Source organism: Bombina bombina, chromosome 4 (genome assembly GCF_027579735.1).
Source record: "Bombina bombina isolate aBomBom1 chromosome 4, aBomBom1.pri, whole genome shotgun sequence".
Taxonomy (NCBI): domain Eukaryota; kingdom Metazoa; phylum Chordata; class Amphibia; order Anura; family Bombinatoridae; genus Bombina; species Bombina bombina.
Window position 1 is genome coordinate 394,150,634 of NC_069502.1, and position 16,087 is coordinate 394,166,720.

Here is a 16,087-nt window from a genome sequence, read left to right on the forward strand (position 1 = left end):
TTCTTGGGCAGTGTCTAACTCTTGTCTAATTTCTGCGATTCATATCCCAGGTGTAGACAATTGGGAAGCGGATTTTCTCAGTCATCAGACTTTGCATCCGGGGGAGTGGTCTCTCCATCCAGATGTGTTTCATCAGATTGTGTTGATGTGGGGTCTTCCAGAAATAGATCTGATAGCCTCCCATCTGAACAAGAAACTTCAGATACCTTTCCAGGTCCAAGGATCCTCAGGCGGAGATGGTGGATGCTTTAGCAGTTCCTTGGTTTTACCAACCTGCTTACATATTTCCGCCTCTAGTTCTTCTTCCAAGGGTGATCTCCAAGATCATAATGGAACAATCTTATGTGTTTCTGATAGCACCAGCATGACCTCACAGCTTTTGGTATGCGGATCTTGTCCGGATGTCCAGTTGCCAACCTTGGTCACTTCCTTTAAGGCCAGACCTTCTGTCTCAAGGGCCGTTTTCCCATCAGGATCTCATATCTTTAAATTTAAAGGTATGGAAATTGAACGCTTAAAGGGACAGTCTAGTCAAAATTAAACTTTCATGATTCAGATAGGGCATGTCATTTTAAACAACTTTCCAATTTACTTCTATTATCTAATTTGCTCAATTCTTTAGATATCATTTGTTGAAGAAATAGCAATGCACATGTGTGAGCCAATCACACGAGGCCTCTATGTGCAGCAACCAATAAGCAGCTACTGAGCATATCTAGATATGCTTTTCAGCAAGTGATATCAAGAGAATGAAGCAAATTAGATAATAGAAGTAAATTAGAAACTTGTTGGCTAGCCTTTGAGGAAGCCGGTACAACGGCGAAATGCGCATCAGGCGTCAGTAGGGGTCGATATCCATTTATTTAGTGGCTCATTAATTGTGTTACTTGTAGGGGCACTGTTGTATGCCTTCTTATATCCACACAGATCGGTGCTTACTTGCGCTCTCTTATGCATTAATTTAGTTAATATTGTTGATGGGGTCAATCCCCTTTGCAGTTAATATTTGCGGCATTGAGCTTTAACTAAGTTTGCACTGAATCTATGTGGATTTTAGTACTTTAGTTATTTATTGTTTCTATGGATATCAGTCCCCACCATATATTTTTAATCTAAGTTTTAGAACACCACACAGTACACACATTTGTAAGGATACACCTTATACATCTTATTGTATATATTAATTTATCTAATAAAGGTTATGTTTTATATTTAACCTGATCCAGGCGACTCTTCCTGTCACTCTTCACATGACTCATTTATTGTTATAAGAGTGCTAGTATACTGTCGCTTTTCTCCTCATTTTTTCTATTACATTACTTGACAGTTAGCACCCCCCCTACCTTACATAATAGACTTAAATTGAATCATATTTAGATCTGTTTGTCAGACCAATATCTTATTCAAATATAAGTTGTTTAATATTAGGGGCTATCATTGATTAGCATTATCCCAATTTTTCTATTTTCTTTATTCTTTCTAAATCACAAATCGGTGATTAGCACTATGTTACAGGCTCATAAGTCTGTTTCAAGGAAGATTTATTAACGAGTTTGGAAAACCTATATTTCATGGTGCTCCTCTCGTAAATATTCTTGGCATTCTTTTAGAATTCCTAGGATTTTACAGTTTCTTCAGGATGGTTTGGATAAGGGTTTGTCTGCAAATACTTTGAAGGGACAAATCTCTGCTTTTTCTGTCTTATTTCATAAAAAGATTGCTAAACCTCCTGATATTCACTGTTTTGTTCAGGCTTTGGTTTGTATCAAACCTGTTAAGTCTATTTCTCCTACTTGGAGTCTCAATTTGGTTTTAAGGATTTTGCAGGCTCCACCCTTTTGAACCTATGCATTCTTTGGATATTAAACTACTTTCTTGGAAAGTGTTATTTCTTTTGGCTGTCTCTTCTGCTAGAAGAGTTTCTGAGTTGTCTGATTTTACATCAAGATAAAGCTGTCTTGGGGACTTTGTTTAAATTTCTGCCTAAAGTTGTGAATTCTAACAACATTAATAGGGAAATTGTTGTTCCTTCCTTGTGTCCTAATCCTAAGAATTCTCTTGAAAGATCTCTACATTCTTTGGATGTGGTAAGAGCTTTGAAATACTATGTTGAGGCTACTAAGGATTTCAGAAAGACTTCTAGTCTGTGTGTTATTTTCTCTGGTTCCAGGAAAGGTCAGAAAGCCTCCATCATTTCTTTGGCACCTTGGTTGAAACTTTTGATTCACAAAGCTTATTTGGAGGCGGGGCAGTCTCTGCCTCAGAGAATTACAGCTCATTCTTCTAGATCAGTTGCCACCTCTTGGGCTTTCAAGAATGAAGCTTCAATTGATCAGATTTGCAAAGCAGCAACTTTGTCTTCTTTGCATACATTTACTAAATTTTACCATTTTGATGTATTTGCTTCTTTTGAAGCAGTCTTTGGTAGAAAAGTTCTTCAGGCAGCTGTCTGTTTGATTCTATTGCCTATGTTTTTTTTGTTTTTTTTTGTTTTTTTTTAAGAAAACTTAATTATTATTTGGATTTAATTTCTCAGCAGAAATAGCTGTTTTTATTTTATCCCTCCCTCTCTAGTGACTCTGTGGATTTCCACATCTTGGGTATTATTATCCCATATGTCACTAGCTCATGGACTCTTGCCACATACATGAAAGAAAACATAATTTATGTAAGAACTTACCTGATAAATTAATTTCTTTCATAGTGGCAGGAGTCCATGAGACCTGCCCTATTTTTTGGTGGTTATGATACGTCACTAGCTCATGGACTCTTGCCACTATGAAAGAAATGAATTTATCGGGTAAGTTCTTGCATAAATTATGTTATTTATGTGTATATGTTCTGTAGCTTTTGGAGCCAAGTGTAGAATTATAGGAGTCCTGGCTTCTTAAATGTGTCAAACCCTCTTTTATACTCTAATACTGATTTTGGTTCATTTTGTTAATAGGCACAAACTCAGAACTTTCTAATCCTTCTGAGACTGAATCTGAAAGAAAAGATGAACTAAGTGATTGGTCTCTTGCTGGAGAAGATGACCGGGAAAGCCGTCTGCAGCGTGATAGTCGAAGGCGTCCTGGAGGAAGAGGGCGAAGTGGATCTGCTGGTCGAGGTCGGGGAGGATCCAGAGGTGGCAAATCTTCTATTAGCTCTGGTACCATATTTCCTGTTTTCTTTTATTAAAGAGCAGGATTAATTAAAAGTTTTGTTTTTTCTGATCTAAAAACTCAACTTCTTAACTTTAAGACATTTTACTGTTCACCTCAGAAGCATTGGCACTCCTGCGTGTGGTAGAAAAGAAGATAAGAATAGCATATTAATGTATTATTTACGAAAGGGACATGAAACCCAACATTTTTCTTTCATGATTAAAATAGAGCATGCAATGTTAACCAACCTAGTTTTTCAAATTTTATTCGTTCTCTTGGTATCCTTTGTTTAAAAGCAGAGACAAAAGTTTTGGCGTGTGCACTTGTCTGGAATGTTATCCATTAGAAAGATTACTAGATGGCATCACTATTTCCTGCCATGCCTACCTAGGTATTTCGTCACCAAAGTGTATTGTGGTATTGAAGCAAAATTTGATAATAGCAATACATTTTTTTTTATTATTTTATGCTCTGAATCACAAAAGGAAATGTTTGAATTTCATATATCGAATACAAATTATACAACTATATTATATTGGTGTGTAATCAGAAAAAACAGGGGTTTTCTTACAAGCTTCATTGCTTTTACAGGTAGATGTATGACATGCAACACAGTCATTTAACCTTATTCTATCCTCATTTTCAGTCCTTAAGGATCCAGACAGTAACCCCTACAGCTTACTTGATAACACTGAATCAGATCAAACTGTAGATACAGATGCAAGTGAATCTCACCACAGCACTAATCGCCGGAGGCGTTCTCGAAGGAGGAGGACTGATGAAGATGCTTCTCTAATGGATGGCATGACTGAGTCTGATAATGCATCTGTTAATGAAAATGGCTTAGGTATGTCTTCAGTTCATTTAAACCATTACAACTGTAGTGTTATCTTTTAGAAATCATGACTTAGATTTAGCTGCCTCACTAAACATTAAGAACAATTGTATTTATTAAAAAAAAATGTTTAACTATTTTACCAGAACTTTCATGCATTCATTGCAGTGGCATCTACTCTACCCTATTCAGGTTAGCAAAATAAATTTAATATCTTGCAGCCTTCTTGGGTAGTTTAATTTGCTTCCAAAGTTCACTTCACAAACCTATGTGAAATATTCTGAATTGACTTTGTTTTAGTAAGAAGATTTAGCAAGTTAATAAGGTACCCTTGTCTTACTGTCAGAGTAGATAAAGATTCTGATGCACTTTACTGTTGCAGATGATAGTGAACAAAAACCCCAGCGACGCAACCGTAGCCGCAAGCGTCGCTTCAGGGGTCAGGCAGAAGATAGACAGCCAGGTAACTGAAGTGGGTGGATCTATTGGTAACTAATATATGCATGACAATGCCTTGCTTCAACCTTCAGGTATTTCTGTCATATGCAATGGATTGAATTACTTTAGAAACTGCACTGCACAAAATGTTGTTTTTACAGTCTAATAACTAATGTTCATCACTTGGCTATATAAATTAAAATATACTATGTGTCATGGTCTACAATGTTGTGTTTTATAATGTTTTGTATAACATCACTAATACTTCATCACCTTATATACAATAAAATATTTAATCCTTAATTTATATTTTTGTGATCTGGGTATCTCTTGGGTATTTTGTTTTGAAGGCCCTATATCCATTATTTGTTATATTTAGTGTATACATACATATGATGTATTTTTCTTTGTTGCTTTGCAGTTGTTGTTTTGCTAGTATTAAGGCTTGTTTGATTTTCATATATAAAAAAAACTTTAGCATTGTCTGTCCGCAATTAATAACTTAACTTGGTTCCTAGTCTAATTTTACTTTAGCTCTTAAAGGGGCATGAAACCCAAAATATTTATTTCATGGTTCAGATAGAGCATAAAACATTAACATTTTCTTCTATTATCTAAATTGCTTTATTCTTTAGGTGTCTTTTGTTGAAGAAATAGCAATGCACATGGGTGAGCCAATCACACGAGGCATCTATGTGCAGCCACCAGTCAGCTGTGCTACCAAGCCTATTTATGTTTTTCAACAAAGGATATCCAAAGAATTAAGCAAATTAGATAATTGAAGTAAATTGGAAAGTTGTTTAACCCCTTAAGGACCAAGGCCATTTTTCAATTTCTTTCCCTTAAGGACCAGGGCTATTTTTACATTTCTGCAGTGTTTGTTTAGCTGTAATTTTCCTCTTACTCATTTACTGTACCCACACATATTATATACCGTTTTTCTCGCCACTAAATGGACTTTCTAAAGATACCATTATTTTCATCATATCTTATAATTTATTATTAAAAATATTATAAAATATGAGGAAAAATGGAAAAAAACACACTTTTTCTAACTTTGACCCCCAAAATCTGTTACACATCTACAACCACCAAAAAACAACCATGCTAAATAGTTTCTAAATTTTGTCCTGAGTTTAGAAATACCCAATTTTAACATGTTCTTTGCTTTTTTTGCAAGTTATAGGGCAATAAATACAAGAAGCACTTTGCTATTTCAAAACCACTTTTTTTCAAAATGCGCGCTAGTTACATTGGAACCCTGATATCTGTCAGGAATACCTGAATATCCCTTGACATGTATATATTTTTTTTTAGAAGACATCCCAAAGTATTGATCTAGGCCCATTTTGGTATATTTCATGCCACCATTTCACCGCCAAATGCAATCAAATAAAAACTTTTTTCACTTTTTCACAAATTTTTTCACAAACTTTAGGTTTCTCACAGAAATTATTTACAAACAACTTATGCTATTATGGCATAAATGGTTGTAAATGCTTCTCTGGGATCCCCTTTGTTCAGAAATAGCAGACTTATATGGCTTTGGCGTTGCTTTTTGGTAATTAGAAGGCTGCTAAATGCCACTGCGCACCACACGTGTTTTATACCCAGCAGTGAAGGGGTTAATTAGGGAGCATGTAGGGAGCTTGTAGAGTTAATTTTAGCTTTAGTGTAGTAGACAACCCAAAGTATTGATCTATGCCCATTTTGGTATATTTAATGCCACCATTTCACCGCCAAATGCGATCAAATTTAAAAAAAACTAATTTTTTTTTCGCAATTTTAGGTCTCTCACTGAAATTATTTACAAACAGCTTGTGCAATTATGGCACAAATGGTTGTAAATGCTTCTCTGGGATCCCCTTTGTTCAGAAATAGCAGACATATATGGCTTTGGTGATGCTTTTTGGTAATTAGAAGGCTGCTAAATTCCGCTGCACATCACACATGTATTATGTATAGCAGTGAAGGGGTTAATTAGGGATCTTTTAGGGAGCTTGCAGGGTTAATTTTAGCTTTAGTGTAGAGATCAGCCTCCCACCTGACACATCAGACCCCCTGATCCCTCCCAAACAGCTCTCTTCCCTCCCCCACCCCACAATTGTCCCCGCCATCTTAAGTACTGGCAGAAAGTCTGCCAATACTAAAATTAAAGGTATCTTTTTTTTTTTTTTTTTTTTTTTAAAGCATATTTACATATGCTGCTGTGTAGGATCCCCCTTAGCCCCAAACCTCCCTGATCCACCCCCCCCCCCAAACAGCTCTCTAACCCTCCCCCTCTACATTATTGGGAGCCATCTTGGGTACTGGCAGCTGTCTGCCAGTACCCAGTTTACAAAAAAAAAAATTTCTTTAGTTTTCCCCCCACTTTTCTGTAGTGTAGCTTCCCCCCCAAAGACTAAACCCCCACCCCCTCTCCCTCTAAATTTACACAAACTGTTCCATAGTGTAATGGTTCCCACCCGCCTCACCCGTGCACGCGCGTCCGTGTTCTCCCCCCAGCTATCCCGCCCACCTCTGCACCCAGCAAGCCATCGATGGCTCTCTCTGCATCGGATGGTAAAAAATGTTACTGCAGTGATGCCTCGATATGGAGGCATCACTGCAGTAACCAGAAAGCGGCTGGAAGCGATCAGGATTGCTTCCAGCCGCTTTCAACCCAAACGTCGTAAAGGGTACGTCGCTGGTCTTTAAAGACCAGTTTGAGCAAGACGTACCCTGTACGACGTATGTCGTTAAGGGGTTAAAATTGGATGCTCTTTCTTAATCATGAAAGAAAGAAAATGGGTTTCATGTCCCATATAAAGTTTGAATATGGATAATTTGACTTCTATAAAGGTTTTTCCTAAAATACATTTTTAAAATGCATCCCTGTGTATGACAGTTACAGTGGCAGACTATATTTCAAGGGCAGAATCTCAAAGTCGACAAAGAAACCTTCCTAAAGAAGCATTGAATAAAGGCAAGAAAGAAAAGGTGAGCAATTAAATATTAGTGATTAATTTGTCAAATACCCAAAGGTTCAATTTGCCATTGATCTGTTTGCCTTTTTATTTAAAAATAAATAAATCATCTCTATACCATGGCATGTATTTGGTTCTGTAAAACATTGTTCTTTTGTGTAGGGACATTCTGATGCAAAAATGCCATGCTCTTTTTCAATAGAGCATGTACTATTTGTATTTATGTCTATAGATACTTATGTGTTTAACCACCATAAAAGGGTTAAACAAAAATGTAAAGTCCTGTTTGGGAGCTACAAGTTTGCATGAGTTTTAATTATTTTTTCTCCTGTTAAGTGTGGTCAGTCCACGGGTCATCATTACTTCTGGGATATTAACTCCTCCCCAACAGGAAGTGCAAGAGGATTCACCCAGCAGAGCTGCTATATAGCTCCTCCCCTCTACGTCACCCCCAGTCATTCTCTTGCACCCAACGAATAGATAGGATGTGTGAGAGGACTGTGGTGATTATACTTAGTTTCATACCTTCAATCAAAAGTTTGTTATTTTATAATAGCACCGGAGTGTGTTATTCCTTCTCTGGTAGAATTTGAAGAAGAATCTACCTGAGTTTTTTCTATGATTTTAGCCGGCGTAGTTAAGATCATATTGCTGTTTCTTGGCCATCTGAGGAGAGGTAAACTTCAGATCAGGGGACAGCGGGCAGATTAATCTGCAAGAGGTATGTAGCAGCTTATTATTTTCTGACAAAATGGAATTGATGAGAAAATTCTGCCATACCGATATAATGTAAACTCAGCCTTAAATGCAGTAGCAGCAACTGGTATCAGGCTGTCATGTATGTATATTTTACACTTCAGTATTCTGGGGAATGGCACTTCACTGGAATTATACTGTATGCATAAGACTTTAGCCTAATTTGCAGGGACTAGCAACAGGCTTTTTAATAACACTTAATTTATTTAATGTTAAACGTTTTTTGCTGGCATGTAAAATCGTTTAATTTTCTGAGGTACTGGGTGAAAAAATGTTTTGGGCACTATTTTTTTCCACTTGGCAGTCGTTTTATTTAATTTATGACAGTTTAAGGGGGAGGGGCCTTTTTTGGCGCTTTTGCTACGCATCAAAAAATTCAGTCAGAAGTTTATTGTCTTCCCTGCATGATCCGGTTCATCTCTACAGAACTCAGGGGTCTTCAAAACTTGTTTTGAGGGAGGTAATCACTCACAGCAGAGCTGTGAGATTGTAGTTGACTGTGATAAAAAACGTTTATTTCTGTATTTTTTTTCTGCTATCAGGGTTAGTTATCCTTTGCTAATGGGAGCAATCCTTTGCTAAAAGTGTGTTTTTTACAAAGATTTGATGCTATAACTTTTCAGTTTATCAATTTTCAACTGTCATAACTTTTTCTGTGCTTCTTATAGGCACAGTACGTTTTCATATTATAGTAAATTACTTGAACAGTATTTCCAAGTTGCTAGTTTATTTGCTAGTTTGTTAAACATGTCTGATTCAGAGGAAGATATCTGTGCTATATGTGCTAAAGCCAAAGTGGAGCCCAATATAAATTTATGTACTAACTGCATTGATGCTACTTTAAATAAAAGTCAATCTGTACAAATTGAACATATTTCACCAAACAACGAGGGGAGAGTTATGCCGACTAACTCGCCTCACGTGTCAGTACCTGCATCTCCCGCTCGGGAGGTGCGTGATATTGTAGCGCCGAGTACATCTGGGCGGCCATTACAAATCACATTACAGGATATGGCTACTGTTATGACTGAAGTTTTGGCTAAATTACCAGAACTAAGAGGTAAGCGTGATCACTCTGGGGTGAGAACAGAGTGTGTCAGACACTGCGTCACAATTTGCAGAACATGAGGACGGAGAGCTTCATTCTGCGGGTGACGGTTCTGATCCAAACAAACTGGATTCAGATATTTCAAATTTTAAATTTAAGCTGGAAAACCTCCGTGTATTACTAGGGGAGGTGTTAGCGGCTCTGAATGATTGTAACACAGTTGCAATACCAGAGAAAATGTGTAGGTTGGATAAATATTTTGCGGTACCGTCGAGTACTGACGTTTTTCCTATACCTAAGAGACTTACTGAAATTGTTACTAAGGAGTGGGATAGACCCGGTGTGCCGTTCTCACCCCCTCCGATATTTAGAAAGATGTTTCCAATAGACGCCACCACACGGGACTTATGGCAAACGGTCCCTAAGGTGGAGGGAGCAGTTTCTACTTTAGCTAAGCGTACCACTATCCCGGTGGAGGATAGCTGTGCCTTTTCAGATCCAATGGATAAAAAGTTAGAGGGTTACCTTAAGAAAATGTTTGTTCAACAAGGTTTTATATTGCAACCTCTTGCATGCATTGCGCCTGTCACGGCTGCAGCAGCAGTTTGGTTTGAGTCTCTGGAAGAGACACTTGAATCAGCTCCATTAGATGAGATTACACACAAGCTTAAAGCCCTTAAGTTAGCTAACTCATTTATTTCGGATGCCGTAGTACATTTAACTAAACTTACGGCTAAGAATTCCGGATTCGCCATTCAGGCGCGCAGAGCACTGTGGCTAAAATCCTGGTCAGCTGATGTTACTTCTAAATCTAAATTGCTTAATATCCCTTTCAAAGGGCAGACCTTATTCGGGCCCGGGTTGAAAGAAATTATCGCTGACATTACAGGAGGTAAAGGCCATGCCCTGCCTCAAGACAGAGCCAAACCTAAGGCTAGACAGTCTAATTTTCGTTCCTTTCGTAATTTCAAAGCAGGAGCAGCATCAACTTCCTCTGCACCAAAACAGGAAGGAGCTGTTGCTCGCTACAGACAAGGCTGGAGACCTAACCAGTCCTGGAACAAGGGCAAGCAGGCCAGGAAACCTGCTGCTGCCCCTAAGACAGCATGAATCGAGGGCCCCCGATCCGGGAATGGATCTAGTGGGGGGCAGACTTTCTCTCTTCGCCCAGGCTTGGGCAAGAGATGTCCAGGATCCCTGGGCGTTAGAGATCATATCTCATGGATACCTTCTGGACTTCAAATCCTCTCCCCCAAGAGGGAGATTTCATCTGTCAAGGTTGTCAACAAACCAAATAAAGAAAGAGGCGTTTCTACGCTGCGTACAAGATCTTTTATTAATGGGAGTGATCCATCCGGTTCCGCGGTCGGAACAAGGACAAGGGTTTTACTCAAATCTGTTTGTGGTTCCCAAAAAAGAGGGAACTTTCAGGCCAATCTTGGATTTAAAGATCCTAAACAAATTCCTAAGAGTTCCATCGTTCAAAATGGAAACTATTCGGACAATTTTACCCATGATCCAAAAGGGTCAGTACATGACCACAGTGGATTTAAAGGATGCTTACCTTCACATACCGATTCACAAAGAAAGCTTCAAAATGCATGCTCATTACCGGTATCTAAGGTTTGCCTTTCTAGACAGGCATTACCAGTTTGTAGCTCTTCCATTCGGATTGGCTACGGCTCCAAGAATCTTCACAAAGGTTCTGGGTGCTCTTCTGGCGGTACTAAGACCGCGAGGAATTTCGGTAGCTCCGTACCTAGACGACATTCTGATACAAGCTTCAAGCTTTCAAACTGCCAAGTCTCATACAGAGTTAGTACTGGCATTTCTAAGGTCGCATGGATGGAAGGTGAACGAAAAGAAGAGTTCTCTCTTTCCACTCACAAGAGTTCCCTTCTTGGGGACTCTTATAGATTCTGTAGAAATGAAGATTTACCTGACAGAAGACAGGTTAACAAAGCTTCAAAATGCATGCCGTGTCCTTCATTCCATTCAACACCCGTCAGTAGCTCAATGCATGGAGGTGATCGGCTTAATGGTAGCGGCAATGGACATAGTACCCTTTGCACGCCTACATCTCAGACCGTTGCAATTGTGCATGCTAAGTCAGTGGAATGGGGATTACTCAGACTTGTCCCCTACTCTGAATCTGGATCAAGAGACCAGAAATTCTCTTCTATGGTGGCTTTCTCGGCCACATCTGTCCAGGGGGATGCCATTCAGCAGGCCGGACTGGACAATTGTAACAACAGACGCCAGCCTACTAGGTTGGGGCGCTGTCTGGAATTCTCTGAAGGCTCAGGGACAATGGAATCAGGAGGAGAGTCTACTGCCAATAAACATTCTGGAATTGAGAGCAGTTCTCAATGCCCTTCTGGCTTGGCCCCAGTTAACAACTCGGGGGTTCATCAGGTTTCAGTCGGACAACATCACGACTGTAGCTTACATCAACCATCAGGGAGGGATAAGAAGCTCCCTAGCAATGATGGAAGTATCAAAGATAATTCGCTGGGCAGAGTCTCACTCTTGCCACCTGTCAGCAATCCACATCCCGGGAGTGGAGAACTGGGAGGCGGATTTCTTAAGTCGTCAGACTTTTCATCCGGGGGAGTGGGAACTTCATCCGGAGGTCTTTGCCCAAATACTTCGACGTTGGGGCAAACCAGAGATAGATCTCATGGCGTCTCGACAGAATGCCAAGCTTCCTCGTTACGGGTCCAGATCCAGGGATCCGGGAGCGGTTCTGATAGATGCTTTGACAGCACCTTGGACCTTCGGGATGGCTTATGTGTTTCCACCCTTCCCGATGCTTCCTCGATTGATTGCCAGAATCAAATAGGAGAGAGCATCAGTGATTCTAATAGCGCCTGCATGGCCACGCAGGACTTGGTATGCAGATCTAGTGGACATGTCATCCTGTCCACCTTGGTCTCTACCTCTGAAACAGGACCTTCTGATCCAGGGTCCCTTCAAACATCAAAATCTAATTTCTCTGAAGCTGACTGCTTGGAAATTGAACGCTTGATTTTATCAAAACGTGGTTTTTCTGAGTCAATTATTGATACCTTAATACAGGCTAGGAAGCCTGTTACCAGAAAGATTTACCATAAGATATGGCGCAAATACTTATATTGGTGCGAATCCAAGAGTTACTCATGGAGTAAGGTTAGGATTCCGAGGATATTGTCTTTTCTACAAGAAGGTTTAGAAAAGGGTTTATCCGCTAGTTCCTTAAAGGGACAGATTTCAGCTCTGTCCATTCTTTTACACAAACGTCTGTCAGAAGTTCCGGACGTTCAAGCTTTTTGTCAGGCTTTAGCTAGGATCAAGCCTGTATTTAAAACTGTTGCTCCACCATGGAGTTTGAACTTAGTTCTTAATGTTTTACAGGGGGTTCCGTTTGAACCCCTTCATTCCATTGATATCAAGCTGTTATCTTGGAAAGTTCTGTTTTTAATGGCGATTTCCTCGGCTCGAAGAGTCTCGGAGTTATCTGCCTTACATTGTGATTCTCCTTATCTGATTTTTCATTCAGACAAGGTAGTTCTGCGTACTAAACCTGGGTTCCTACCTAAGGTGGTCACTAACAGGAATATCAATCAAGAGATTGTGGTTCCATCTTTGTGTCCTAATCCTTCTTCGAAGAAGGAACGTCTGCTACACAATCTAGATGTAGTCCGTGCCCTGAAATTTTATCTACAGGCAACTAAGGATTTTCGACAAACATCTTCCCTGTTTGTCGTTTATTCTGGTCAGAGGAGAGGTCAAAAAGCTTCGGCTACCTCTCTCTCTTTTTGGCTTCGTAGCATAATACGGTTAGCCTATGAGACTGCTGGACAGCAGCCTCCTGAAAGAATTACAGCACATTCTACTAGAGCTGTGGCTTCCACTTGGGCCTTTAAGAATGAGGCTTCTGTTGAACAGATTTGCAAGGCTGCAACTTGGTCTTCTCTTCATACTTTTTCCAAATTTTACAAATTTGACACTTTTGCTTCTTCGGAGGCTGTTTTTGGGAGAAAGGTTCTTCAGGCAGCGGTTCCTTCCGTATAAAGAGCCTGCCTGTCCCTCCCGTCATCTGTGTACTTTAGCTTTGGTATTGGTATCCCAGAAGTAATGATGACCCGTGGACTGACCACACTTAACAGGAGAAAACAAAATTTATGCTTACCTGATAAATTCCTTTCTCCTGTAGTGTGGTCAGTCCACGGCCCGCCCTGTTTTTTATGGCAGGTAAAAAAATTTTGAATTATACTCCAGTCACCACTACACCCTTTGGCTTCTCCTTTCTCGTTGGTCCTTGGTCGAATGACTGGAGGTGACGTAGAGGGGAGGAGCTATATAGCAGCTCTGCTGGGTGAATCCTCTTGCACTTCCTGTTGGGGAGGAGTTAATATCCCAGAAGTAATGATGACCCGTGGACTGACCACACTACAGGAGAAAGGAATTTATCAGGTAAGCATAAATTTTGTTTTTGCCCCAGATTGTCCTTTTAAAGGTACGTTAAGCACATAATGCTAGATAGAATTATTTATTTAAAGCAAATATTAGCCTCAGAATAGGCATATATATATTCAGTTGGTGCTGCAATATTGTAACCTAGGTTTTATTCTCTGCTTAGGCCAGCTAGGGACAGCTATAAAAAGGTTACTGAAGTGAGCAAGTAATGGATGTGTGGAATAAAGTAGTGTTAAAGGGACATAATACTCGTTTGCTAAATTACTTGAAAGTGATGCAGCATAACTGTAAAAAGCTGACCGGGAAATATCACCTGAGCATTTCTATGTAAAAAAGCAAGATATTTTACCAATTTCCTCAGCTCGCCAGAGTAAGTGCTGTGTAAAAAGTTATATTTCAGTTACTGCCCAGCTGCAGGGGGAAAAAAGGAAGTAATGAACAGCAGCCAATCGACATCAGCAGTGCTGAGTTCATGAACTTTTCTTTCCAATGGCATGGAGATTCCACAAATCCATTACGATTACTAGCACAATACAACTCCTTGCCAACAGGAGGAGGCAAAGAACACCCCAACAGAGCTGTTATGTCACTCCCATTACCCATAATCTCCAGTCATTCTTTGCCTTGTACATCGGGAGGATGTGCGAAGATGGTGTCTGAAGTTATTTTAATCCTTTAATGGCTACTTTTCCCCGCAATCAAGGATTGCTGCTATGCTGTGTCCATGTAATCCTCTTTAGTAAGAGGAATGGTGGCTTTAGCAGTAAGAAGACAGCGAGGTAGTCCTTGCTTAACTTCTAACACCAGTGCTACCCCTATATGGAAAACCAGGGTTGGTTACTCTGTTTTTCTTTTTCTACAGGTCTGTGTCAGAAGTTGGATTAATCTGTCACACCTAAGAAACTGTTCCTGTCCTGCAGCTGGATCCACAGGTATGTGCTTTTCCCTTCTAGGTGAGAAGGTTACAGCACTATGGAGGTTAATCCTCAGTTGATTTTTACTCAGTCTTATCTCTGAGGGATATAATAAATTGGACTACTTTTATCTCAGTGAGATATATATTTAATATGGACAGCTTGGTGGGACACTGCGACTGCTAAGGGGTTAATGTAACTGCAGCTTCAGTTACTTCTTTATGAGGCAGGCTTGAGAGTGGTATAGGAGCTATTATTTCCATCTAAAGGGGAGGAGAGTCCACGGCTTCATTCATTACTATTGGGAATTAAGAACCTGGCTACCAGGAGGAGGCAAAGACACCCCAGCCAAAGGCTTAAATGCCTGCCCCACTTCCCTCATCCCCCAGTCATTCTTTGCCTTTCGTCACAGGAGGATGGCGGAGAAGTGCCAGAGTTTCGGAGTAGTCTCTTATGGAGGGTAGTACTCTTTGCATTGGGACTGGAGTTTTAAGTAGTCCTGTCAGCCTCTCAGTGAGAGCCTGGGCGAAAGTTAGACTCCGGAGATGCAGGGAGAGTCTTTCTGCGAAACCATCCCGACTCATATTAACAGCTCCACAAGCAATCAGCGTTGACGAGTTTCGCTGCCTGCTTTCTACACTCAAGTCCATGTCGGTGGAAGGGCCATGTTCCTGTTCCACGGCGTAGATTCTGGTAAGATCGTTTAATTTTTTATTAATGTGATAACATAGAAGACAGCGTCACAGTGTGGCGCCTTTTTATCTTTACAGAATCAAGGGTTAATATTCCTGGAATGGGTATTATTGAACGGGAGGATTTATACATGATATAGTTTCTTTCATGTAATTAGCAAGAGTCCATGAGCTAGTGACGTATGGGATATACATTCCTACCAGGAGGGGCAAAGTTTCCCAAACCTCAAATGCCTATAAATACACCCCTCACCACACCCACAAATCAGTTTTACAAACTTTGCCTCCTATGGAGGTGGTGAAGTAAGTTTGTGCTAGATTCTACGTTGATATGCGCTCCGCAGCAGGTTGGAGCCCGGTTTTCCTCTCAGCGTGCAGTGAATGTCAGAGGGATGTGAAGAGAGTATTGCCTATTTGAATTCAATGATCTCCTTCTACGGGGTCTATTTCATAGGTTCTCTGTTATCGGTCGTAGAGATTCATCTCTTACCTCCCTTTTCAGATCGACGATATACTCTTATATATATACCATTACCTCTGCTGATTTTCGTTTCAGTACTGGTTTGGCTTTCTACAACATGTAGATGAGTGTCCTGGGGTAAGTAAGTCTTATTTTCTGTGACACTCTAAGCTATGGTTGGGCACTTTTTTATAAAGTTCTAAATATATGTATTCAAACATTTATTTGCCTTGACTCAGGATGTTCAACTTTCCTTATTTCAGACAGTCAGTTTCATATTTGGGATAATGCATTTGAATAAATCATTTTTTTCTTACCTTAAAATTTGACTTTTCCCTGTGGGCTGTTAGGCTCGCGGGGGCTGAAAATGCTTC

General features: G+C 40.0%; 1 protein-coding gene across 4 annotated transcripts in view; it reads left to right on the top strand.

Moving 5' to 3' along the window:
* The window catches only part of FXR1 (FMR1 autosomal homolog 1), a 356,275-nt gene that overhangs the window by 306,379 nt on the left and 33,809 nt on the right, over positions 1-16,087 (top strand). For 2 of the 4 annotated variants that reach the window (XM_053710172.1, XM_053710171.1), the window contains 4 exons: positions 2,948-3,151; positions 3,793-3,993; positions 4,364-4,444; positions 7,307-7,398. In XM_053710172.1, the coding sequence (XP_053566147.1) occupies positions 2,948-3,151; positions 3,793-3,993; positions 4,364-4,444; positions 7,307-7,398 (578 nt within the window). The remainder of the gene's footprint in view (positions 1-2,947; positions 3,152-3,792; positions 3,994-4,363; positions 4,445-7,306; positions 7,399-16,087) is intronic. The other 2 variants (XM_053710173.1, XM_053710174.1) reach the window with 2 other exon arrangements.